The sequence below is a fragment of the Diorhabda carinulata genome, chromosome 12, assembly GCF_026250575.1.
Source record: "Diorhabda carinulata isolate Delta chromosome 12, icDioCari1.1, whole genome shotgun sequence".
Classification (NCBI taxonomy): Eukaryota; Metazoa; Arthropoda; class Insecta; order Coleoptera; family Chrysomelidae; genus Diorhabda; species Diorhabda carinulata.
In genome coordinates, this window is record NC_079471.1 from 4,120,891 (window position 1) to 4,148,495 (window position 27,605).

The 27,605-nt window shown below is 32.3% G+C and overlaps 3 protein-coding genes across 4 annotated transcripts; 2 read left to right on the forward strand and 1 right to left on the reverse strand.

Annotated features, from left to right (window-relative positions):
* The first annotated feature begins 3,227 nt into the window (after nt 1–3,227).
* LOC130900102 (homeobox protein Mohawk) lies at nt 3,228–12,161 on the forward strand. Of its 2 annotated transcripts, none has more exons than XM_057810450.1 (4): nt 3,228–3,411; nt 3,787–3,863; nt 8,030–8,189; nt 8,922–12,161. In XM_057810450.1, exons 1-4 carry the CDS (start codon nt 3,301–3,303, stop codon nt 9,546–9,548), a joined length of 975 nt encoding a protein of 324 aa, XP_057666433.1. In that variant the 5' UTR covers nt 3,228–3,300; the 3' UTR covers nt 9,549–12,161. The 2 variants fall into 2 exon arrangements, with proteins under 2 accessions (XP_057666433.1, XP_057666434.1); XM_057810451.1 differs by having other exon boundaries at nt 3,313–3,411; nt 3,755–3,863.
* A 923-nt stretch (nt 12,162–13,084) lies between these two features.
* LOC130900080 (nucleolar GTP-binding protein 2) lies at nt 13,085–16,089 on the reverse strand. The gene is made up of 3 exons (XM_057810421.1): nt 15,709–16,089; nt 14,925–15,633; nt 13,085–14,132 (listed from the first exon to the last, which is right to left on the reverse strand). The coding sequence occupies exons 1-3, from the start codon at nt 15,916–15,918 to the stop codon at nt 13,123–13,125; spliced, it is 1,929 nt and encodes a 642-aa protein (XP_057666404.1). The 5' UTR covers nt 15,919–16,089; the 3' UTR covers nt 13,085–13,122.
* Nucleotides 16,090–16,417: 328 nt separating this feature from the next.
* On the forward strand, nt 16,418–25,937 carry LOC130900326 (importin-5). The gene is made up of 12 exons (XM_057810862.1): nt 16,418–16,555; nt 18,385–18,696; nt 19,441–19,884; nt 20,275–20,485; nt 21,109–21,219; nt 21,327–21,572; nt 21,721–21,996; nt 22,053–22,228; nt 22,349–22,529; nt 22,704–23,149; nt 23,895–24,513; nt 25,171–25,937. Exons 1-12 carry the CDS (start codon nt 16,475–16,477, stop codon nt 25,386–25,388), a joined length of 3,321 nt encoding a protein of 1,106 aa, XP_057666845.1. The 5' UTR covers nt 16,418–16,474; the 3' UTR covers nt 25,389–25,937.
* The last annotated feature ends 1,668 nt before the right edge of the window (nt 25,938–27,605 follow it).

The following is a 27,605-nucleotide window of genomic DNA, read 5'->3' on the forward strand; positions in this document are numbered from 1 at the left end:
GCAGCATTTAGAATAATTTGAAATTATCATTGAAATAATTTAGGAAAAAATTTGTATCTTTTCTAGATACTTTTGCATGGATTTCATATGATATTTTCAACATACACGAATAAATGCTAACAGTGATAGTGATATTATTTATGGAGAAAAATGTAAATTGGATCTGATCTAGATTTTTGTTTTCTTCATTCTATTGTGAAATATAAGAACATTCATTCACAACAGAATATAAATCTATGATGTCCTTAGAAAAATTCAAAGGACACTAAATAAATAAAAATCACTAATAAACAAGATAAAATCTCGGTATATTCGTAATCGCGTTAAAATTATCAAAAATATCCTAAAATAGTAGGTGTTTTTATGACAGCGGCAACACTGTAGACATTTACTGCTACTTGATCCCAATTCGTATTGGACAACTCCATTTTAACCATGATTATTCATCAATTTCCCTTTTTATACTTCATATTAAAACTATCGTTATCTTTAGTTTATTAATTCGGTTTTTATATATGTCATTATTTACAATTTAGATGAAGTTTTCAATTAAAAAAAAAAATCAACATTTTTTACGAACAAATTGAACTTTTTTATAAGTAAAATAAGTGTAGCCTAAACAAATGTATTCCTAGCGTACATATATAAATGATAAAATTTCATGATTTTTAGAGTAATTCGAATGAACAGGAATAGGAAACACTAAAATATAAACGTAAAGATTCAAGAACATATAAAGGTTAAATAAATTAGGTGTTGGTAACCGTCGAAGCTATTACAGGTTAATTGGAATGGCGCCTAAGTTAAGTATATAGAAATATGGAAGGCCCAACAAGACATTACATAAAGAGAGTGAATGTGAATGTTATTGGACGGGGAAAAGAATGAAAATTGGCAGCAAAAGCGTTCAATAGTAGAAATTTTAAACTTATGATGATGAAAAACTTGCGTATGATCTGTTATTTACTGACCAACAACAATTTATAATTGGCATCTCAGATCTTGCATCTGCTCATTTTGATCAGGATCCATTGCGTCCTATATCGCATTGCACGTTGTCAAATGAAAAAGTGAAAGAGACGTCCAACCACCAGCATTTATTAGCAAACTACAAAGCAAATAGTAGACTCACACCACACTCCATCAAACCCTTCTATTCCAGAATGTATCCCTCAAAGAACTATGTATTACGCAGATGAATTTCTACTCTCCCATCTCATGCTTTGTGCGTCAATCTTTGTTGCTTCTGGTTCCCTTCTTGATTCAATTGTCCTGCTATTCTTTTCAATTTTTCAGTTTTCACGTTGCTGTTTGTGTTTTTTAGAAAAGGCACTACTCCAAATTCTGTCAAACGGATTAGCATTTGCCTCTTCGTCTTCGTATCATCACTGCTGATTGTGTTTCCTACGTATTTAGATGCAGTTTTCAATTGAGTAGTTCCCTCTAATTGGAATGGAGCTTCTGGGCTTTGATCTACTGAGGGGCGTTCGCTATTTGCTTTAGGATGATGTACTTCTAGGATTGGGGATTCTTCATGTGGATTTTGGCAGTTTATCCTCACACTTCGAATGCATAATGGGGACAAGGATGGACCATTTGAGGTTGAATAAGGATTTTATTAGCAGCTTGTATCGTCTGCGTAATCCTCGATTCCTTTGGTCTAGTCTAGATTTTTTCCTTCGTGGTGTTGTCGTTGATGCTGATCTTCAGCGTTGTATAGTAGTGTCAAACGGATTAGCAAGCTTTCTAATATTTGCCTCTTCTTCTTCGTATCCTCACTGCTGATTGTGTTTCCTAGGTATTTTGATGCAGTTTTCAATTGTGTAGTTACTTCTAATTGGAATGGAGCTTCTGGGCTTTGATCTACTGAGGGGCGTTCGCTATTTGCTTTAGGATGATGTACTTCTAGGATTGGGGATTCTTCATGTGGATTTTGGCAGTTTATCCTCACACTTCGAATGCATAATGGGGACAAGGATGGACCATTTGAGGTTGAATAAGGTTTTCATTAGCAGTTTGTATCGTCTGCGTAATCCTCGATTCCTTTGGTCTAGTCTAGATTTTTTCCTTCGTGGTGTTGTCGTTGATGCTGATCTTCAGCGTTGTATAGTAGTGTCAAACGGATTAGCAAGCTTTCTAATATTTGCCTCTTCTTCTTCGTATCCTCACTGCTGATTGTGTTTCCTAGGTATTTTGATGCAGTTTTCAATTGTGTAGTTACTTCTAATTGGAATGGAGCTTCTGGGCTTTGATCTACTGAGGGGCGTTCGCTATTTGCTTTAGGATGATGTACTTCTAGGATTGGGGATTCTTCATGTGGATTTTGGCAGTTTATCCTCACACTTCGAATGCATAATGGGGACAAGGATGGACCATTTGAGGTTGAATAAGGATTTTATTAGCAGCTTGTATCGTCTGCGTAATCCTCGATTCCTTTGGTCTAGTCTAGATTTTTTCCTTCGTGGTGTTGTCGTTGATGCTGATCTTCAGCGTTGTATAGTAGTGTCAAACGGATTAGCAAGCTTTCTAATATTTGCCTCTTCTTCTTCGTATCCTCACTGCTGATTGTGTTTCCTAGGTATTTTGATGCAGTTTTCAATTGTGTAGTTACTTCTAATTGGAATGGAGCTTCTGGGCTTTGATCTACTGAGGGGCGTTCGCTATTTGCTTTAGGATGATGTACTTCTAGGATTGGGGATTCTTCATGTGGATTTTGGCAGTTTATCCTCACACTTCGAATGCATAATGGGGACAAGGATGGACCATTTGAGGTTGAATAAGGATTTTATTAGCAGTTTGTATCGTCTGCGTAATCCTCGATTCCTTTGGTCTAGTCTAGATTTTTTCTTCCGTGGTGTTGTCGTTGATGCTGATCTTCAGCCGTCGATTCGGTGCATTACTTTCTGGAGTCTTCTAAAGTCCATGACGACAAAATGGTTTTTAATAAACCTTTATTTAAGAAAACGGTTTTTTGTAATATAAATGTGTTTAAATTTTGATAATATATATTTTTTATTGTAAATAAAAGATTCCTCTACCTTTGTGAGTTGTTTCCGAGTTTAATGGAATCAAATTACCTCTGGAATACGCTGTAGATCGCTAAGAGATTTGTGTGAGCTAATTTTGTATTTAAAAACAATGAAAATTGCGTGAAATAATAATACAAGTCATTAAAAATACGTCAGATGTGGCATAGGAGAGATAACTATCTATATCAGAAATAAAATAGTGTACCTATATAACGAATTACAAAAACACTATGCGGGAGACTGAAAGATCTCAAAATAAAACAGCATTTAGATGTCCCCAGATTGTGTAAGTCAGTTTTTCAGAATCTTCGATGCTGTTTACATCTATTTCAGACCTACACAAAACATTATAAAAAAAGTAGAACACTCCATACATATACAGGTAAGTACGTGCGAGTTTTAAAAAAAATCTAATTTTGAAAACGGTTCGAATATGAAAGAAAACATTATATGTATTTTAGAAAACTCGATCATGTTTTTAGATGAATCAGATAAAGAAGTTGTTGTTTTATATATTAATCGTCATTTTCTAAATATAAAACAGCAATTTTTCACTAATACACGTTTATATTTCAATTTTTTATGGAAATAATGGAATTTTTAAGAGATCTATTAACCTAATATTCAAAAAAATTGCATACAAGATCGAATAACATGAGATCGACCATCTTGTTTTTTGACTGTTATCCAACATTATTTCTATTTTTACACAACATTTTCTCAAGGTATAAGTGACATTTCGGATATTTTTAATCAGAAAAAAATGGATACAATAATTGGGGACGTCATGCGAGACAAGAACAAACGCCCTGTGAGAAATAAGCGATATAACAGGTTAGAGTTTTCGAAATAAAACATGGTTCATTTTAAGATTCAATCTAACTTAATTTTGTGTGTGTTTTTTACTAATTTTTGTCGAAAAAAGTAGGTGCCTAGTTAATTCAATAGTATTCTTAATAAATTTATATTATTACATAACACATTTTGAAATTATATAAACAAGAATTTTTGAATAAACTCTCAAAAACTCTATGCATGCTTATTCAACAAAATGCTTCATTTTTCCACTTATAGTTCAAGAAAATGAATCCTCAAACGAAAATTCCGAGTAAGTTCTTTAAATTCACGCGACAAGAATGTTTTGTATTCATCCCTATGTTAGGGGTGAAAATAATTGTAAAAAGTGTTTTTTCTGAAAATTCGTGAATAATACTTCAAATCTTTAAGTTTTACACTAAAATGTTGTTTGATATCATTGATATTCACAAAGTTAATGCGACTAGAGGTTAAGGAATGATAATTGCTTCATTATTACTATTATAAACAATTAAAAAAAATCTGTGAAATTGAAGTTTTAGCCTCTCCATTGAACTCTTGTCCTTTCACTCAGTTATTCCCATTCTTCTCAGATCTGATGTCTCCCATTCATTTCTTTTTCGGCTTCCTCTTCCTTCTCCTCCATTTTTGCTCCCATGGTAATTCAACCTGACTCTTAACTCACATGTTATGAATAGAAAAGACTTCAAAGAGTGGATTCCCTTGTTGAAACAATCCTTACTCAATTTATACTTATCTGGTGATCAGTATCGTCTGATAAGTCTTTATTTCTTCTAGGACATTTCTTCCACTCTTCCATAACGGATTAATATTACAGTTTCTTCAAAAAATAAACTTAGTCGTCTTTGTTTTGTCCTTTTTACTACTCTAGGTTTTGTGGAAATGTCTTTCTTTCTGCTAGGACATTGTTTAGATGTTTCCACTCTTCCATAACGGCTTCTTCGGATATTCCTTTTGCCTTTAGAATATTATTTAGTGGTCCCCGGAAAGAACATGTTCTCATTATATTCTAGAGGAATTAGTCTTCTTTGTTTTGTCCTTCTTACTACTCTAGGTTTTATGGAAACGTCTTTTTTCTTATCTGCATGGTATTGGAAAGCATTTCACTCCTTTTGTCTTCGGTTGATCTATGTTTTTGCACCTTCTAGGAAGGGAAATTTCTTAACTGATATATTACAAACAGAAAAGATTTTGAAGAGTAAATTTCCTTGTTAAATCTGTTCTCAATTAATACGTATCTGGAGATGGAAACTGCTTCATTCTGCTAGGACATTGTTTAGATGTTTCCTCTCTTCCATAACGGTTTGATGTTGTGGTTTCATCAAAAAAATGAACATATTCCCCCAGTACGTTTTGTATAATCGTATTTTTGCTGCTTTGGATATTCCTTTTGCCTTTAGAATATTATTTAGTGGTCCTCGGAAAGAACATGGTCCCATTATATTCTAGAGGAATTACTCTTCTTTGTTTTGTCCTTCTTACTACTCTAGGTTTTATGGAAACGTCTTTCTTCTTATCTGCATGGTATTGGAAAGCATTTCACTCCTTTTGTCTTCGGTTGATCTATGTTTTTGCACCTTCTAGGAAGGGAAATTTCTTAACTGATATATTACAAACAGAAAAGATTTTGAAGAGTAAATTTCCTTGTTAAATCTGTTCTCAATTAATACGTATCTGGAGATGGAAACTGCTTCATTCTGCTAGGACATTGTTTAGATGTTTCCTCTCTTCCATAACGGTTTGATGTTGTGGTTTCATCAAAAAAATGAACATATTCCCCCAGTACGTTTTGTATAATCGTATTTTTGCTGCTTTGGATATTCCTTTTGCCTTTAGAATATTATTTAGTGGTCCTCGGAAAGAACATGGTCCCATTATATTCTAGAGGAATTACTCTTCTTTGTTTTGTCCTTCTTACTACTCTAGGTTTTATGGAAACGTCTTTCTTCTTATCTGCATGGTATTGGAAAGCATTTCACTCCTTTTGTCTTCGGTTGATCTATGTTTTTGCACCTTCTAGGAAGGGAAATTTCTTAACTGATACATTACAAACAGAAAAGATTTTGAAGAGTAAATTTCCTTGTTAAATCTGTTCTCAATTAATACGTATCTGGAGATGGAAACTGCTTCTTTCTGCTAGGACATTGTTTAGATGTTTCCTCTCTTCCATAACGATTTGATGTTATGGTTTCATCAAAAAAATGAACATATTCCCCCAGTATGTTTTGTATAATCGTATTTTTGCTGCTTTGGATATTTCTTTTCGTTCACAGAATATTATTTAGGGGCTCCATTGCTCTAAAATCCTTTGCTATCCGATTTTCAGTACTAAATAATCGATAGTCTCAATTTTCTCAGAATTGTATGCTTCTGAAAGGTCTGTTGCCCCTTATTCTTCCTCCGCTGTTGCGGAGTCCGAATATTTTTTCTTCTGTTAAATTTTTTTAATACAACTTGGTATCTGGCTAGCAATACACATCGTCTACATATGCGAAGAATGATCTTTCCCCTGCTTTAGTTCTCTTTCTGATTACCACCTAAACAGATCTATTTTGGACATTTTATATTGAAAATTCAGGAGCTTAACCTACGATTCGCATTTTCTTGAACTATACTATTCGAAAAGTTTACTATATTTTATCTGTGCAACTTGTAGAGCTTCGTTTATGTAGCTAAAGTTGACACTAAATAAAACTTAACATTGAACTAAACTTTCTTGGTGGTAATGTTTTGGTTTATAGTGAACTAATAGAAATTGCTGTATGGGTTCTTTACCTTTAAAATGTTCAGATGATTTAATGTCCTATTATTAGCATATATTAGAAATTTATGAGTGTTTTTACAACTTTATGTTTACATTCGTCAAAAATTATCGCACCACGTATAAAGTTACAGATATTTCGCTAATATTCTGTTATTCTCTTCTGGTTGTCGCAGTATATGAAGTATACAATAAATTTGAAAACAAAAACTGTAAATACTGATCGTGAAACATTCCGTTTAAAATCCAGTAGAGACCAAGTGGTCAGAATTATTACAAATGTTTAGAAAATTCTAATTTTGTTTATCACATGAAACCATTCCTTAATATAGGATACAAACTTACGTTATTTGTTCTCTTACAATAATCAGTTGCGATTTCTGAAGTCAAATTCCTTTGATAGCACTTCTCCATTAAGGAAATGTCCTGATGGAACCTCTTAAAGTGATAACCACGCCAATAACTGCAAGATTATTACTGCAAGATGCTGTATCAAAAAAAAAACCTCTTCTGTACATCGGAACATACTATACATTATATATCGATTTACCTGCACAGGCACACTTCTACAGGTAACCTCTCCGGTAGATCGTAGCGTGCACGGTTGCCAACTGTCCCGGATTTCCCGGGGCAGACCCGGTTTCCATCTCCTTGTCCCAAGTTCCGATTGTCTGCCGCCGAGACACGGATTGTCCCCGATGAAAATTGATGCTTTACTTCTAAATTGAAATCGCAAAAACCTGCCTTAAGAGGAAGAGTTTGAAAGAGTTCATGGAGGAAGCAGAAATATATTGGCAAGAGCTTGTCAAACATGTACCAACTATATGGTTGTCGTTAGACCCATCTTTTGAAAATGTTATAATGTTTTTATATCTGATTGCTTAAATGTGTTGAAACAACTGCTGAGCTTAGAAGATTTGGACCAAGATCAACTAGAAGCATTTGATCAATCGAAATCTTTTTAACTTGAAAGAACAAACTTTTGCTAGGAAAGGAGAACAATTTCTTAGCTCCCATCTGAGGATGGCTAAGAATCAAGCAGATGTAGACGTTTTTCAAAGTGGAGTTTCCGATTTCCAGACTTTTTATGACAACATTTGCTACTACATATTTAGTTAAGCTTTTGACTCCAGGGACGATAATTTTCAAAGACAATATATGACAGAGGATATCCTTTTTGACGGTCTTTTAGAAGCTGGTATAGAAAAATCATCTCCTCAGATAACCTATTCGATAATCATCTTATTGTAAAACTAGTTTTTTATGAAGTTAGCAACTTTGACAGTTAAGCCAAAGTAGCGAATTTGGACGCGGTAAAAACCGTTTTACCCCTCCTTTTGTCAAATTAAATTTTCTGAATATAATTATTCGAAAAACCCGAATAAGGTGATTTATTTTTTAGAAAAACCTATGGCGAAGAAAGAAGGCCTCCAAAAAGATTATTTACACCAGAAATAAAAAGGTTTTTGAAAGATTGGTTGGTGAGGCGAAGAGAAAATCCTTATCCTAACAGAGATGAGAAAAAAATGTTGGCTGTGCAAACTGGCTTAACTTATATACAGGTAAAATGATTAAATAAAATTATCTACTTCAAAAATTCATTATTACATATCACATATTCACTCGACACTCCACCAAATCCATCCCTTCCTGAATCGATTTAATTCCGGACAGGACATGCTTCCACTACATTCTTATCTGAGAGTGAAATAGCTGTATTGGGACATGCAGTTGCAGTAATGAATAGCTCACAACACAACGGTATTGTCTTTTTAATAATACAGTAGCCAATGCCTCTTTACTGTTTCACCATTTATGGCTAGTCAAAAAGAAAAATAACTGACCGGTTGGCTCCCCAATATGTTCTGGTGAGAGCTCTCATCACTTTCGGACAGCTATTATTTATAATATGTCCTTTCCAAGTCATCCTGTTATCAAAGATAAACTTCATGAGTCAATTGACAGATCTTCAGGGCCGGATTAAGATTTATAAGGCCCGGGGCTAAAATAATGACGGGCCCCCTTAAGGAATTCGAAAACCCGGACAAATTCACAAAATAATATCAATACGTTGGATTTGTGGTATCAACACATCAAAAAATACAGAATGATTTCCAAATGATGGGGTCCTCTTGGACCCGGGGGCCGGGGCTATAGCCCCCCAAGCCCCTAGCTTAATCCGGCCCTGCAGATCTTTTATGTTGTGTTGTCTGTTGTTTATTTGAGTTTATTTCACTTAATTTTTAGGTTTTTTGTTTTATTTTGAAAATAATATATAATTATAATTGTATTAGGTATGTAATTGGTTCGCGAATTGGAGGAGAAAATTAAAAAATGCTGGTAAAGAACCTCACCACAAAACTTGGTCTTCCCTTATAAAAACATACAACAACCAGGTTCAAGGTAATGTAGAACATTTCAGCATATGTTCGGAAGATAGTATCTGGGAAGAATCGGATCACACCTCAAACAATACCAATGACATCTTCGAAACCAAAAACAACTATAAAACTGAAAATCCCGAATATACAGAGAAATATTTCAATAATAATAATAATAATAATAACATACAGAATCAATGTTATTACATTAGTTCGACAACTGAGAACGATCCCGAGAATCCTTTCTCTCAAAACGTTAATAAATATAAGAATCACATAATGGAAAAGTATTTGAAAGACTGTCAAAAACCATTTGACGATAACGTTGACAATCAACCATCTATGATTTCAAAATGGTTGGAAAGTGCAGCTAACTTCAAGCCTAGTGAAAATAGTTATCTTAATTGGACTTTTACTAAAAATACCAAAAAACGTGTTAAAAGTAGTGAAAATAATTTATTGATACACGGAAGGGAAGAACTTGATGCTGCCGAGGCTCTAACATCTTTGGCTAATTCAAAATTTAATAAAAAAAACTAGTTAAATAGAGAGGGTTTTACAAAAATTTAAAAAAAATTTGATTACTATGTAATTGAAATTTCTTAGTTATTATCATTCACCTACGGAATCTCTTTGAGATGAATCAGATTATAGTCAGTATCTCTTTCGATATCGGTAATTTTTCCGGTCTAATTTCAATTTAAGATACAGTCGATTCCAACGCTTCATTCATTTATTTCAGCCATTTTGTGCTTGCGAAACGTTAGAGTGGGTACTTAATTAAATGTCCTCGATTTGACTTATGGTAAACTTGATTGATGTCAAAACATTTAACATAATTTGTTTATCCTTCGAAATTTATATTATTAGAATCGTAATTTTTGTGTTAAGAAACAATAACAATTATACGAGGGTGGTTCAAACAGCAGAAACCGGAATTTTGGTATAAAAAATTATGTTATTGAGTCTCACACTATACACACATCTCCAGAAGCTTTCGGCTTGTGGGATTCTTCCATTGCTTTCGAATCGCAGTCGCTCTTTCAATGGACCAAATAAATAATAGTCGCATAGCGACAAATCGGGACTATAGGGAGGGCGTTCCGGTGTTTCTAAACCCAATTCGTTCCAAATTTCCACCGTAAACCGAGCTGTATGCTGTTTGGCGTCGTCTTACAACAATATCGCGTCGTTTTGATGTGTACACCGGTTTTATTGTATTTTATGGGAGATTACTAAAATACTATGCGTTCACAGGTAGTTGTTCAATGAAAAAGTCATCCGCACTTACTCCTTTTATGTTCCTTTCCCGCTGACAATGTAGCCTATGCTTTAACTGGCCTTCGTTCTTCTTCTTATACTCCATAGACGCGGGTTCACACTATATAGTAGTGAATATCCGGTGCAATAGATTTTCTCATTCCTCTTTATAGTGCAACCCAACGAGTGAATTTTTGCTCTTTCTTTTGAGGCAACCGAGCCGTTCATGTATTATTTGCCGAATACTATATATGATGATGCCCAATTCTTCAGGCATATCACGTAGGTTTCACGGCGCTGACGTTATAACCTTTCTGGGGCGCCGCGCATGTGGTAAGTCTACCACACAGAACATACCCTAAGAAGAAATGAAAACTGTAAGAATGACATATTGATATTGACATTGACAGTATTGACACATTTTCATTACACTAACGTCACGATTGGTAGATGGCAGAACTAAATTTGTGTTGGCGAAATATACATACAAGTTAACCTTCTTTTTGGTATATTCTGTGATTTGCCACCATTGCACGGATTTTACTTTATCTTTGTCCAAAAAAAAAATAATAATGATGCGTTGCGCGACAGATACCAGCACATCCTTCACGCTTAAGGTTGTAACTTCTCTACGCTTTACAACAGCCCCTGTCTAATAACCAGTGCAGCCACTTCTACGACACTAAATATTTAGCGTGTTTATTCAAAAATTCCGGTTTATATATTTGAACCACCCTAGTACATATAATATTTTACAAAAAATATGAGCTTTAGTGAAATATTTAGAGTGTATTTTTGATATTTATACACGATAACTTATTGGGTATACTTATTTTTGTATAAAGTGTGATGTACAGGGACGTAGCTACCGCCTTATCAAATCTATTTCCCCGACATATATGTAATACTCTTAAATGGACAGTTGGTATGGGAAAAAACGTCCCTACGTTACGGTGCCGACAATATTCATTTTCTCGCTCATTCGAGACGTTTTATCTATACTGCGCATGCTTCATGCGCGCAAAAGATGCGCAGAACTAACTGAAGCACTTGGAGGAGAGAGATGACGATACACTATTTGTTTCATTTAGTCGGAATACCTTCCACTTATAAGAATTGTCCCTATAGAAATATGGACAGTATGAAAAAATTCATAAAATGTTACACAATGTCACTCAAACTTAGTCAATATTAGTCGATACGGAAGCAAAAAAAGCTTATGAAGCTAATTAATTATGGGTTGGACGGAGGGAGAATTTTATATTGATATTACAAACACTGAACTGAACAACTGAAATCGTCTTCTGCTTTGGATGATTTATTTATAAATTTGCCGAAAAAAATTTTTCCACTTAATTGCTCCTAGGAGAATTTATTGTATAAAATACTCAATGAATGTTTTACTCTCCATTTGGGTTTCTCTGCAGTTAGATTTTAGACCATCCCAAAAAATGTTGATACAGATTGGCAAGCTACGCCCCTGGTGATGTATCTATAGTTTTGTTTCAACAATAAACTTTCTACTTAATAGGAATCTATGATATTAATTTTTGCGTGTTTAATTTTGTGACATTCCCATCTCTATTAAATGGACCGTAAATTTAGTTTTAGACCTTTTTGACTATTATGGCTTTTTTATATACATACTCACAATATTTTTGACTTACTTGTATCTAATTGATTTACCTCACGTTAACATACATTATTGTGATTCCACATTTTTACATTTTGCTCAAGTGTTAAAATTTCCACTGTGATTTTGACTAACATTTATAGTTATGGTATGTGTTGAATTATAATAACTTCAATTTGTTACATTTTAGAATATAGACTGATTTTAAAAATTGTTACTGCTTGTATTTTGATTTTTGACAATAAATACCTTCCCAAACTGTTAAGTACCTTAATTCGAAGATACACTTGACTACCTCTTACTTTATGTCTGCCTAACAAGAATACTGATGAAAAATATTAACCAATTAACTTTTATTTAGGGTAAACTGTACAGATACTGAACAATTACATCAACATTGGAAAGAAAATTGAAATTTGTAGATAAAATTCATTTTTTCCAAAGTAATATCAAGTTTTAATTTTTAGAAACACAACTTTAAAATGCTATTTTAAACTTTACCAAAGTCGAAATTAGATTCAATACTACAACAATTTTAATTTCATACTCACCATTTTTTAAAACAGCGTTTTTAGCCGATCATAACAAAATAATATCAATGTTGCGAGTGTTCCCTTAATCGGCATTTTTCAAAAAAACACGACTGAATCAATAGTCCTTGTCAGTACATAAACATTTGGTTAAATTGCTAGAGTATCTACTCTGGGTTAAAATATTTTGGAACTATGATTTTATGGTTTTGTAATTTACAGACAATATTTTGCAAAACGCAAAAGGACTGAAAAAATTTGGCAAATATAGACCAAATATGAGGTATAAGAGGTTACACCTAACCTAACCCTCATCAAGACATCATAGATGTTAGATTATCTTACAACCGCGAGATAGTTAACCCAAAGAATGTATAAAATATTCTGATTAATAAAAACTTGTTATAAAAAAATGATGTATAAGTTCACAATTATTTCAACAAATTAAGAGTTATAATTTAATATTTATTAGTTATAAGATGCTATTTATACTATAGAACTCAGATTTCCAAAAATGTCTAGCTCATAAAAATAAGAATTTTGAAAAAAAAACAAGATCACATATCTGTGATTTCATTGTGTGTAGTTTTTGTTTGGCGAAAAAAACGAATCAGTAAGAAATATGATTAATTTGAAATTAACCAAAGAAATAATTTCATTTAAAAAAAAAATTATTTACATAAAATATTTTTCAAGTATTATTTTTTTTCTTATTTCTGTTCCTATTTTTAACGTTGGTAACTTCATAAAAGTTACTACCAATCTTTTTTCTTTTCTGTGCTCTATCAATAGCTCTCCTTTGTTTACTCGTTAATTTTTTAGCAACGCTTTCCTTTTCCTTGTTTTTCTTTTTTGAAAAATCTTCTACTTCGAATGTTCCACTAGCAGATTTTGTGAACATTTTGCTACTATCTTCAGTGGTTTCCATATCAGAGTAAAAACTAATATCAGAATCTGAATCATTATCAGTTTCATCCTTATCAGTTTTTTCAGTTTCGTTTAAAGTATTATTCTCACTACCTTCATCCAAAGTAGTTTCTGATTTATCTTCATTATATTCAGAAACTGCTTTATCCAGATTTTCAATGGGTTCTAAAATTTTGATATCATCTCCTTCAAAAGAGAGATTAACTTTTATTTTCCTAAAATCTTGGACAACTCCTACAGATGATTCTTCAATTTCCTCATCTATTTTAGCTAACGGTTCTTCGTATCCTGGGGGACAGCAATAAAAAGGTAATTTACCCCTTTGCCAATCATTGAGAACCATTTTTGCAACACTAGCTATATCTGGTTCTCCTTTCTTCAATAATTTACCTGATCTTTGCGCTAACTTTTCTAGAAAATCAGTGGGACTTGACCATTCATCTATTTTGTAAGTTTTTCTAATATATTCAGACTTCACCCTTTGTAAAACATGTTCTATGTAATCTTCTGGATCATTCACCAATTCTACTCTTACTACTCCCTTTAGAACTTTTTCTACGTCCGTTTCAGCTGATGGATATACAACTCCCGGGCAATCTATAAGGTAAATTCTTTTCATGAGAGTTATATATTGCCATACTTTAGTTTCTCCAGCTATCGGAGCCACTTTACATACTTTTTTGCTTCTGAGAGTGTTGATTACAGATGACTTTCCAACATTAGGATACCCTATGAAACCCACAGATATTTGCTTCTTGTCTATGTGAAGGGTTGCTGAAAATAATTACTTAGATTAATTGAAAACATAATAGGCCAATTGAATTAACATATTTTGATGAATTAATTTCTAGCAGGGTGAAAATTATTTTAAAACCTCTATCTCTGCCTCTCAGGCAGACGATGCCTCTTTGAACCAGATAAAAGAAAATTTTGGAGATAGCTTTTCTACCTCCAACAAATGCAGCCTTCGCCCAACTTATGCGCGGGTATAACTTCAAATCCAGGACTTGTATGATAGACCAAAGGAGCTGAGGATGGATGAGGACAGATCTTGGCCTTTTTTCCATCATAAACACTGAGGATCTAGCTCCAGTTGAAGTTTTCAACACTGTTTCCTGCAAATATACAAGTGCAGCTGCTGAAAAGTAGGCATGAAATGTCTGGGGATAATCCCAATGAAGAGGACTTTGATATACAACTGCACTTTTTTATTTGTACTATTCAAAATTTTTACTAAAGTTATGCATATTCCTCTAACTTTGCAGGGTAATAAGTTCTGTTTTGGTGAAAAATTTTGTATTTTTTTACCTCAAATGACATAAACTGAATTTGATTTTTTAAATTAAAGTTTCCTCCCTACTAAAAGTTATGCTCCCATCTGGAAAGGTGCAAACTCAGATTACATTTAGCACCAAATAGAGGTTTTAAAACAATTTCCAGCTTGCTGAAAATTAATTCCTCTAAACGGATTTTTTTCACTTAATTTTATTGTCCTCTAATTATTTAATTACGTTTTATTTCATTAAAACATTCATTTGTGATGTATAAAATAGAGGGTCAACTTACATAGTTGTCTAAGTAAATTTAAGAGAGATCCTTTACCAAATGGATGTGTAATACTAGCATGAAAAGCAACTGTTGGATACTCTTTATTCAAAATTGCAACCCATCTCTGAGTAACCCACGTTGGAACCAAATCAACTTTGTTCAAGATAAATATCAAATGTTTATGAGGTTTTTCAGTTTTCAGATATTTTTCTAAATATGCAGACCTAGTTCCTAGCGGATCCCGTGCATCTAAAACTTGAAGGAGTACATCTGAGCTATCTACAACTTTATATAACTCATTCCATATTCTCTTAGATTGTCCAGCTGCCATAACCCAATCTCTAGGCAGCTCACGTACACCTCCATTATCTCTTATTATGTTTGAATCCTTTTCATCATTATATTCATTAGCTAATTTCTCAGCTACTTCAGATAATTCATCTACTCCCTTGACTACCAAATTTGGTCTTTTCCTACTTTTCTTAGGGCCAAAAACACTTTCAAAACTTTCAGTGTCTAGTAAATGGACTCTAGCATTTTTGGCTTTTTCATTTAGTAAAGTTATAGGTAAAGTAGTTGGTTTCATTACTACTTGAAACGGATTTTTTAATGCACTACCTAGTTCAGTTTGAAATTTTTGTAAAGTGTTTTGTGATATAACTCTACTGTTTCCAAACCATTTTTGGTTGGGCTCAACTCTAGCCTGAGTGCCAGAGGGCAATCTTCCCTAAAAATCAAACCATGAAATATATTCATTAACTAATATTTTATAGGAATGTATAGGTAGGTGTCATTCACATACTTGAAACGGCGCTGGTGTCAGAATTTTTCCTGTCTTATCCCTTTTCGCTTTGAAATTCCTATACATTTGTAGCCTTTTTATAGTTCCTTTAGTTCGAACATTGCCTACACCTTTTAATCCTTCTGTAGGTCTTTCAGGATTCATAGAGTGATTGGATCTATTGAAGCCCTGCTTCCGAGGGGCCCCGGTTGTTGATCTTACTTTGGGCATATTTGGTTAGTTATTGGTATGAAAACTTAATTATAACAGTAATGATAAAATTCAGTTTTACTTGCAAAAAAATAACCTTTTTGCAGCTTGCAAAATTCCCACGTGTGTTTATTTTAATTTGTCAAATTAATGACATATCAATTTTGTCAAAGGTTTTTATCACTTGAAAGTAGTAACTTTTATTTTTTAGTCATAACTTCGCCGATTATAAGGTTTTATTAAAACTATACATGAGAATAAGCCTAGAGACTTCAAATTTTCTATATTTTTTATAAGAAAATTATCTTATGGTACTGTAATCATTAAAAATTACTATTGTGATATCAATATAAAACTCTTACTTCTATTTTTTCCACAACTTAAGCTATTCGAAAGTTTACTGGTACTATTTACATATAAAAATAGATATTTTTTATTCAAATATGCCCTAACTAGTTTTGAAAATTGTTAGCTGTAGCCAAGTTGCGACTAAGAAAAAAAGTGTAACAGATATGAAATTGACGTATATTGCCCATACTGGTCATGATATGTCATCGTTCTTTGATGTGAAGGCGCCATGGCCGCCGAACAGGAGCAATTTTACCAAATCTTGACAACACTTTTATCAACAGATAACAACATCAGAACTCAAGCTGAGGTAAGTTAAACCGTTCATCAATCTTATTTTGATATTTTAAAGTTGTAAGAAATACGGGGCAGCAAATATTTTTCGTCAGTGAATCCTTGAAGTTATGAACGTTCCCAACGTGTACCGCTACCAAGGCATGCTTGCGTCTAGAACGGGAATTAACTTATGATTCACTCATGAAAAATTTGGACAATAAAGCATTAGAATATTTATTTTGGGTTCCTATTTTTTTAATAAAACGACGTTTGAACCACATGTACATTTTTCATAATCATCTCTAAAAAACCGCCAATATTTGGACACCGGTTATTCTATTTCAATTAGACCCATTACACCTGTAACATGCCGTAATTTTATTCATTATCAAAAATTAAGGAAATATGTTCATTTCTTTAACAATTTCGAACTAATTAGTTTGTTCAGTAATTAAAGAACTTGTTGCGTTTGCTATAAGCAAATTTTAGAAAAACATACATATTCGTTTAGCTATTTGGCATTTTAGTAGTTTTGAATTGCTATTATCTAAGGAAAAAGGATGTACCATAATTTCAATTGTTATTAGTTTAAAGAGTTCCAAGAAAAGTAAAATTCGCCTGTCTAGTATTATTATCTCAGGCTAAGGCAGGGCAGTCCTTATGTGTATGCCTAGGCTCTGGGGAGGCCTTAAGGCTTAAGGCAAAAAACATAATTTATAAAATGAATTTCTTCATAAAATATATAAGAATGTTACTATAAAAGAGATTATGGTAAAAACAATTTTATTATTTGTTTCACTAAAATATTTTACAATTTTTATGTACTGAGAATGTTTTTTTTTAGAAAAGGGCTTCACTTTATGTTAGGATGAGGGCCTCCTGGTCCTGAAAGAGGGCCCTGCTTTCGACAAACCAATATGTACTTGATATTTTTCTAAATCTCTTCTATAAATCCCTTTAGCTGATGTATCTGATGAAATTTAATTTTAGAAAACAGGAATAGTAACATTAAATTCACTTTTAATGGAAACAAAATCTTGTTAAAACCTATACATTTTTCATTTCAAAATGGCAGTTCATATAGCAATATCCACTTATTTTCCAAGAAAAATCTTCCAAATCATTTTCAACCAAAATGAATAAGTATGAAAGTTGTCTGTAAAAATTGAACTATTTTTTACAAATAGTATAAATATAACAAGTTTTGCAAATCCACTATACTATTAAAAATGTCTATTTACTGTTTATGGTTCCCTTATTACAAATCATCTAAAGATTAGATTGAGTTATCCCTAAAAAAAGCTGAAAAACGGGGTTTAAAAAATTTGAAAATCCATAATTGGAACTATTATTTGTGATAACTCATTTTTCTTTTGAACATTATAACTTTAAAAAACATATTCATTATTAAGTTCTTCATGAATCAAGTTTCTTTTATAATGAATATCCATAATTTATATATCATTTAAAACAAAATAGTGAAATAATGAAATAAATCTTGTTAAAAAGATTTTTTTCTTCGAATATTAAGCTCAATCTGATGATATATGATACGAAAGTCCACACCATCATCTTTTTAAATAGGAACCATTTATAATATGATGGTTGATATTAATGATATTGATGCCAAATAGTGGAAAAGTGCTCAGATTTCATTTCAGATTCATATATGTTTCAGAATATGACAGTAATATTATAATTTCAAACAATCGTCTAAGTTAAGGAGGTAAATAAATTCATATATATAAATGTTTTTTCGAGTTTTGTATAGAACAGGCTAGGAAGCAAATAAAAGATATTGTTTAATTTTAAAATACAATTGTATTTCTCATTATACATATTCATTCCAAGCTTTCTTTACAGGATGCTTATTCTAATTTGCCTGTTGAAAGCAAAGTTAGTCACTTATTAGGAGCAATCCATAATAATAATTTGAGCCATGAAGCTCGACAAATGTCGGCAGTCCTGCTGAGAAGAGTGTTTTCCAATGATTTCTTGGATTTCTATCCAAAACTACCACCAGAAAGTCAAAATCAGTTGAAAGAGCAAGTTTTATTAGCTGTTCAACAAGTTGAAACTGAACAGTTAAGGCATAAAGTCTGTGAAGTTGTGGCAGAAGTTGCTAGAAATTTGATTGATGATGATGGAAATAACCAGTGGCCAGAATTCCTTCAGGTAATTCATATATTTTGATGTTAATCATAATTCAAATCAGTAATCTTAATTTGGATGATTTATTTTTATAAATTTGTGCTCAAGCATTGAATTTTATAAAATTAAAATGGTATTTTCAGTCTTACTGGTATTGAAGTTTTTCTTCGTTAATCAACAAAAAATGATGAGATTCTCTTTACCAATGGTCATTAGTATTTCATTTTGATTTTCAATCATATTTTCACTAAATTTCATCACCTGAATTGTTTGTACATTAAAGCATTCTGCTTCAAAATATTTTTAATAGTTCTATCACTTATGTTCAACAATTTGTTTGCTTGATCAAGAATCACTGCTCTCAGTTGCAGTACAGTTATTATTTCTCTATTCTGCCAAATTTCATGTGTAGAAAATGGCATATATGCATAGTGCAACTGAATAATTGTTCGTTGAATGTTGATATGCATTACCACCAAAATACCATTATATATATAAATTCGAATAAAGTCTTCACCAACTAAGTTGTGATTGTGATTATTCTGGGATTGTGGCAATTAAATAAGCTTTCAAAAGCTCTAAATATGTATTAAAAAGAGTACACATTGCTATTTAATTACCACAATTCCACAACAATAACATTTATACTTTACATAAAGTTTATTGTGATGCTTTCTTCACTTCTAACAATAAGTTTCGAGGTACTTATAGATTCATTTAAAAGTAATACTATAATGCATTTTTTTATTGAATAAGTATCTTTTTCAGTTTCTCTTCCATTGTGCCAATGACCAAAATCCGGTTCTCAAAGAAGCAGCTCTTCAAATGTTTACTAGTGTGCCTGGTGTATTTGGTAACCAGCAGAATAATTATTTGGATTTAATCAAGCAAATGTTATTACAAAGCCTACAACCTTCTGAATCCTATGAAGTCCGTTTTCAAGCTGTGAGAGCAGTAGGCGCTTTTATGCTGATAAATGATAAGGAAACTCAAATATTAAAACATTTCGCTGATCTATTAACACCCATGTTACATGTTATTGCTGAAAGTATCCAACAGCAAGATGATGATTCTCTGTTGAAAGTTCTGATTGATTTAGCCGAGAATGTACCAAAATATTTAAGACCACAATTATTACCTATTTATGAAATGTGCATGAAAATTTTCAGCGATTCTAGAGCAATGGATAGTTGGAGGCAGCTTGCTTTGGAGGTAATTATTTAGCTTATGTTATATTGGGATTAGAAGGGAATAAAATTCAAACTTAATATATTTTGTGCTACGGATTAATATGAACAAATGTGTAGATTCTATCCAAGAAAAATGCTTATATTTAATACTTTATAAAAAAATAACTTTTATATAAGCTAATATTATGAAAAGTTAATTCTTTGACAACTATTTAGTAACAAATCCTACAGGAAAATTCAAAGACAGTCTTAATCATTGAGATTCTTTGTTCTCATTATGTGTCCAAACCATCTCAACTTAGCAATTAGTTTGAGCTAAAACATTAATTAGTAACAAACAAAATTTGGAGATTTTTCTAATAATCGGAATTCTTTTGGTTGTCAGCTATTTTGTAAAATATTAAATATTCAGGTTATGGTCACTTTGGCGGAAATGGCACCCGCGATGGTGCGTAAAAACGCCGCCAAATACATGGAACAACTGATCCCGTTGATATTGCAATTTATGGCTGATCTTGAAGAAGAATCTGGGTGGGCCGAATCCGATGAACTTTTAGATGAAGATAATGATTGTAATAATGTTGTTGCAGAGGCTGCTTTAGATCGACTTGCCTGTGGTCTAGGTAAGCTAACAAAGTAATTATCTAGAGCTTATTTTTCTTTTTTCATTGATCTTCAACTGATTTCATAATTATTAAATAATTGAACTGCCTCCATTGAAAAAGCAAGCAGTTGAATTGAAACTTACATTAGAATTTTGAGTATGGCCTCCTAAACATTTCTCCAATAAAACACTCTGGGATAAATTCTCATAGATTAGAAGAATTTCTTTTTGAACATCAATATGCAGATGTGTTGGATGTTTTGTTCCACATATACCAACTGTACCAAAGGGCACTTACTAATTCATTATAACTTTTAAACAAATGATAATTTTGACTTGAAAATTAAAATCTATAGTTTTGAATAATTTTACAAGCCTTAATTTCGACCGAAAATAGTCTTGGTTTGAAAATAAATCTACAATACACGTTTTGTACGTATTGCATATGATTTTTCGATGCCATGTCAAGACAAGGATAATAAACATACCAGAGATTTTTCCTCATCTTAAAATTATGAATAGATCTGTTTGTATAGCTTTTCTGCAAAAAGTATTTTTGAATTTTCTTTAAACCTCAACTCCACATCTAGAATTAGGCCCAAATTCTTAAAAAATTGTTTGAATTGCACATTATATTTACAGGTGGCAAAATTATTCTGCCTCTTGTAACTCAGAGTATTCCTGCAATGTTGGCTAGCCCAGATTGGAAACAAAGGCATGCTGCTCTTATGGCAATTAGTGCCATTGGAGAAGGTAAGTGAAATTTTTGTATTTAGTTGTGAATTTTTTCAGTAAAAAGTTATACAACTGTTAGTTTTTTTTTTAATTTGTGAACATTTATATATTTTTTTCATTTACAGGATGTCATAAACAAATGGAAGGTATGCTCCAACAAATAATGTGTGGAGTACCTGGCGTTATGGAAGGTGTTTTGCATTATTTGCAAGATCCTCATCCACGTGTTAGATATGCAGCTTGCAATGCAGTAGGTCAAATGGCAACTGACTTTGCTTCTGTTTTTGAGAAGAAATTCCATGATCGAGTAGTACCAGGTTTACTTATGTTGCTAGATGATAATGCTAATCCTCGTGTTCAAGCTCATGCAGGTAAGCAACATTGAAATTGGAATGCGGTGTTACCATATGCTTAAATTAATGTTCTGAATATTGACGCAGGATATATTTAACACAGTGGATTCATATCATTATATTCTTATTTGATAATAAAATATTGAATAAAACTGTTTATTTTTAGGAGCGGCTTTGGTTAATTTTGCTGAGGATTGTCCAAAACATATACTTAGCGGTTATTTAGATGCTCTTATGAGTAAACTAGAGGGTATTTTAACAGCTAAATTCAAAGAATTGGTAGAAAAAGGTACAAAATTAGTATTGGAACAAGTTGTAACGACGATAGCTAGTGTTGCAGATACAGCAGAACAAGAATTTATAGCCTATTATGACCGCTTAATGCCTTGCTTAAAATACATTATTCAAAATGCGAATAAGGATGAATTGAAATTACTTAGAGGTATGTGTTCTTATTAATTTGAAATGGAAATCTTATTATACTATTACTATTGATAGGTAAAGCTATTGAGTGTGTTACTTTGATTGGTATGGCAGTTGGATCTGAGAAATTCAGTATAGATGCAACTGAGGTTATGGATATGTTGTTAAAAACACATGGTGATGGTGCAGAATTACCAGATGATGATCCCCAAACCAGTTATCTTATTTCCGCATGGTCAAGAATATGCAAGGTAATTGATAATGTTGGGTTATACAAAAGTTTTCTGCTGGGTTTATACATTATAATGATATATATTTCAAAGCTAAGTTCCAGGTACAAAACTAGAAACTAACCTTTCTTGTTGTATTAGGTTCTTGGTAAGAATTTTGAACAATATTTGCCTTTGGTGATGGGGCCAGTAATGAGAACTGCCGCTATGAAACCAGACGTAGCCTTATTGGATAATGATGATATGCAAGGAGTTGAAGGTGATGACGATTGGCAATTTGTATCTTTGGGTGAACAGAAAAACTTTGGCATACGTACTGCAGGTATGGGTTTTAATAATTTAATTGTGTAATTTAAAAAAGTGTTTACTATGATTTAAAAAATGGATCCAATTCCTGAATTGTTGTGTGATTACAAAATTTTTATGAGTTATCATCTGATCAATTAATATAAAAATGTGTCATTTTTTAGTTCTATTTATAAAATTAAATTTTCAGGTTTGGAAGACAAAGCCGCTGCTTGCAGTATGCTAGTTTGCTATGCTCGAGAATTGAAAGAAAGCTTTTCAAATTATGCAGAGGAGGTTGTCAAACTTATGGTACCAATGCTCAAATTTTATTTTCATGACGGTGTACGAAACGCAGCAGCCGAATCTTTACCTTGGCTATTGGAGTGTGCAATTTGCAAAGGCCCCGCTTTTATGGGTGGTATGTGGAGCTTCATCTGTCCAGAATTACTCAAGGCTATCGACACTGAGCCAGAAAGTGAAGTTTTAATGGTTATGTTGGATTCACTTTCAAGGTGTATTCAAAAATTAGGACCGAATTATATTGATCAGGAATCCATGACTGAAATTTTAAGGATTATAGATAAACTAATGAAGGAACATTTTGAACGAGCCAACGATAGACATAAGAAGCATTTAGATGAAGATTATGATGAAGTAATTAATTTTTTTCTATAATAGGGATTTATATTTGATGTCTCTGGCATTGTTACTAATAAGAACCTACGTCTGAACTAAAAAATCAGAAAGTGCACACAAATTTGTTTATTTATACCAATAATTATATTTAGAGGAGCTCAGAAAAAAACAGTTTTCTCTGTTTCTGATCAGGTCTATTTCTTGTAGATATTAATTCTTTTAAATTTTATTAACAAAAATTGAATCTAAACGTTTCAAATTCTTTCACATTCATTGTTAAGTCTTTGTGAATTTGATCAGTCTATCTTATACTGGGTCTGCCTTTTTTTCTAGTGTTGTATATTTTGGCATTAGGCATCCCCTTGTCCTCCATTCTTTCAATGTGGCAATTTTTCTCTCAAATATTCTTGATCTTTTTGGGTCATTATCCAACATTCACTTCCAAAGTTTGGTCTTATTATAGTCCTGTAGATTTTTAACTTTGTTCTTGTTATTAGTTTGTTTTTCAGGAGCTTCAGGTTCGCAAAATAAGCTTTATTACCTTTTTGTATTCTTTCTTGTATGGCAGTGCTCGTTTTGTTTCCTACAATCTTATCTTAATCTTAAAAGATTCTAACAGTCTTTATTTCTGGCTATTATTGCAAAGTATGCAAATGCATAAATCTGAGTCAATTTGGTGTTGGTGTATTACTTTAGTAAAATTTTAATTTATAGTTTTATTATTTGTTTTTATTAAAATAACTATTGAAAACTACACTTTCAGGAAGTTCAAGAACAATTAGAAGATGAAGAATCTGATGACATTTATGTATTAAGTAAAATCACTGACGTCATCCACTCACTATTCTTGGTATACAGAGAAAATTTTCTACCTCTGTTTGATCAAATAAGCAGTCATTTTGTGAACCTTTTGACCCCGAATCGTAGCTGGGCAGATAGACAATGGGGCATATGCGTTTTTGATGATATAATAGAATTCACAGGACCCGCTTGTGCCAAATACCAAGGCTTTTTCCTCCAACCTTTAGCCATATACATCAAAGATAAGAGTTGCGAAGTACGACAGGCAGCCGTCTACGGATGGGGAGTACTCGCTCAATTCGGTGGAGAACAGTTTGCTGGAGAATTGGCGAAAGCAATAACACCTTTAGCCGAAGTTATAAACGATCCAGAATCGAAAGATTCTAGAAATATTAATGCGACAGAAAATGCTATATCAGCCATTACTAAAATTATGAAATATAATAATTCTCAAATTAATTTGGATGAAATTATACCATTGTGGTTCTCTTGGTTGCCGGTTATAGAAGATGCTGATGAAGCGCCACACATTTATGGATATATGTGTGATCTTATAGAACAGAACAATCAACACATCCTAGGTAAGTATATGATTGAATTGGCAGTATTAAATAAGAACTAACCAGAAATAATTGAAGTGTTTATCCTATTTATGGTATATGGTATATCTTTGGTAAGCCTTGTTACCAAACTTTTTGGGAATCTGCTAAAGTGAGAGCTACCGTGCGCTATATAGTCAGGTTTTTGATTTGATATGTCAATCTATAGGAAAGTTTTCCATTGACCTTTCGTCAAGATCCGCCTATCTTACTTAAAATTGTTGTGTCCACTTTTAATAGATTGTTATCTTGAATTTTGTCTATTGTTGGTATCCATTTTCCTTAATTTTGCACTCAAATCTCATGTTTAGTTTGAAAAACTGAATTTTCCAATCATTCTCATTGTATTAGAACATTTAGAGAAGTGAACTTTTATGTGACCTTTGGCACATGTGTACTTGTTCTAAAGCAGCTACAGTCACATTACTTACAACCACATATCATATATCTGGGCTGAATGAACTGTATGACTCGCCTCGTTCATTTTTTTCTGAATGTCTTTGAGAAATATCATTCCCTAAGTTTTAACATGATTGTATACCTTCAAACTGGCGGTGATGAAAGAAGAGACTTTGATATTGTTTAAATGCTTAATAGTATTATTTTGATCAATTATAATGACATAAATTTTTCTTGCAGGAGTAAATAATTCAAATATTCCAAGGATAATTGGCATAATAGCGGAAGCATTCTTCAGGGAAGTGATAGAACCAACAAAACCTGAAGGATTTAGAATGGTTAATATTGTTAGGCAGGTACAATCGAACGAAACATTTTTCCAAAGCGTGGTCCAATCTTTGGCGCCGGAACTGCAGCAAGCTTTGCATGTGGCTCTTCATACGGCACCCACTTCTTAGCTGAAGATTCAAATTTAAGTTATTGTTTTTAAAGCTAATTTAATTAATACAGAGTTGAAATGAAAAAAAGTTGAAACGTACTGATCGGTTCTAAGGTAATTTGCATTGTTTTAATCCGTTTCTTGAAATGCATACTATTTTTTAAAATTTAGGTCTGATAACTTTTAAAATTATTCCTACACATCGAAATAAATGTTCCATTTTGTACCGATGTAATGTGATAATGTATGCTTTATAATTTTTTATAATGCACATTATTTTAGAATCGTCATGTATAAATTATTTTTATATTCTTACGACGTTATAGCAGAATTTTTGTTTTTGTACTAGTTACAAAAAATTTTTTACTGGGAAATTTTTTATGATTACCTTCCGAATAGGTACTTATTTTGAGAACTCATTGTACATAGAATTCACTGCTCTGTACTATATATGTGATACTTATTTTTCATTCATAAAATATTTTTGTCTACAATAATGTTAGTGTTTCGAAAATTATTTAATCACTAATGAAATTGAATAAATATCAATAAAACACATTTTCCTGAAGAGTTTTGTTTTATTTCAGGGTGGGGATAATTACAAACATTCAATTATAAATAAAAATTTTTGTAGAAAAAGTTGAAAATAATTAGTTAATGTAATAATCCATCAAGATTTTTCTAATTGTACAACTGGAGGGTGAAGATGTGTTCATATAATACCGCAAATTTCATAAAAAAAATATTGATGTATATAGACCTTTACAATATCCTTTAATTCTTTCTGCTGTTTCAATGTCACTTATGCTTTTAGAACATTAGGAAAAACTCACATTGAATCATGTTTAGTGAATATAGTGGCCGAGATTATTGCCCCTTTATTGTTTTTAGTCAATGTTTATCAAAATTGAATAATTTTTGCTACCATCCCTTCATAGTTGTAGATAGCCAGAGCCGCTAAGGCCTCTGATAGGCCCACTAAACATTACCAAAAGCTGATGTTCTTTTAGAAACCGATCAGGTGCTTTGACTTTTGTTGTCGTTTGGTTAGGTCCCCTTCATGGTATCAGCTACAGAACAATAGAAAAAACATTGGAGAAGAAGGTAGATAGGAACAAAAAACGTTGAAACAATCTACAGTGGCTAAGACATTTACAGACTCTTTGGAAATTATAACTAGCTGAATGTATCAACCTTGATAAGAACAATCTACAGGTACTAACAGGAGTCCTATTGGGACTCCAAACCCACGTAATTTGAAATGTTCGTTATTTTATGAAGGCATGTGACGTAAATTCTTATTTCTTTAGTTTTGTAAACAGAAATAGGGCTAAATCTGGAAAATAAAGTGGATAAAAGATCAATCCGTACCCTAATTCATGGATGTTTTTGTTATAAATTATATTGGTGCAAAAGAACTACTTTCTTGGCCAAATCCGTTATTTTTTCCCCAAATCCTCATTAAATCGTGCCAATAAGTTGGCATTCATTGTTTTGACCTTTGTTTATACTACAGGCAGCACAAAAAGGGTTGAATTATAAGAAGGAATTTCTGGAACCGTTGGTATTATTCCCACTGAAGATACTGTTTACCATCAATACTTATTACATTGCCTGACGCACGTTTCGATAAACAAATTGTTTTCAGAGAAGTTATAGTACCAGAAGACAATAATTTGCTCATCGAAACGTGGGTTAATTATATATAAAATGATAAGTTACGGTTCCCAAATGTTTTTACTGAGAAGCAGATGAAACATGAATGTGAAAAACCCAAACGTAATAAAGAGATACTAACCTGAACCATATTCTTAAATAAAAATTGAAACAAACTTATTAGTATCAACTAGTGGTACATTGAATTTTATTCATTTGTTGCCTTCTCACACTAGTTAATAATTTTTATAATCTACATCAGATAGTAACTTTCAATGAATCTAATATAAACTATTCATTGTTATTTATATTAATAGAAATATTTTTGAAGTCCATTTTCAGGACTCATTTTAAAATGCTTACCTTGGAATTTAAAATTGTTGATTGAGTCATATCAGTAATTGTTCATGTCTTCACTTAACCCATTCCATACATTTATACTTTCAGATTAAAATAAATCAAAAAGGGTGATATGTATCAAATCATTAAAATCATTTTTTCTAACGAAAAGTACAAGTTTTTTTTCAAATAATTTAAAAAATCTGCCTTATATTTATATAGAAAAGGGGTAGGCGGTTTG

Bases quoted from the DNA above. Each gene is read 5' to 3' on its own strand.
- LOC130900102 (XM_057810450.1), top strand. From the start codon at position 3,301: ATGTCCCCAGATTGTGTAAGTCAGTTTTTCAGAATCTTCGATGCTGTT. The intron at 3,412-3,786 runs GTAAGTACGTGC...ATTTTTAATCAG, and splicing joins AACACTCCATACATATACAG to AAAAAAATGGATACAATAAT. The intron at 3,864-8,029 runs GTTAGAGTTTTC...TTTATTTTTTAG, and splicing joins AGAAATAAGCGATATAACAG to AAAAACCTATGGCGAAGAAA.
- LOC130900080 (XM_057810421.1), bottom strand. From the start codon at position 15,918: ATGCCCAAAGTAAGATCAACAACCGGGGCCCCTCGGAAGCAGGGCTTC. The intron at 15,634-15,708 runs GTATGTGAATGA...TTTGATTTTTAG, and splicing joins TGACACCAGCGCCGTTTCAA to GGAAGATTGCCCTCTGGCAC. The intron at 14,133-14,924 runs GTAAGTTGACCC...AATTATTTTCAG, and splicing joins AAATTTACTTAGACAACTAT to CAACCCTTCACATAGACAAG.
- LOC130900326 (XM_057810862.1), top strand. From the start codon at position 16,475: ATGGCCGCCGAACAGGAGCAATTTTACCAAATCTTGACAACACTTTTA. The intron at 20,486-21,108 runs GTAAGCTAACAA...TTATATTTACAG, and splicing joins TCGACTTGCCTGTGGTCTAG to GTGGCAAAATTATTCTGCCT. The intron at 24,514-25,170 runs GTAAGTATATGA...TTTTTCTTGCAG, and splicing joins GAACAATCAACACATCCTAG to GAGTAAATAATTCAAATATT.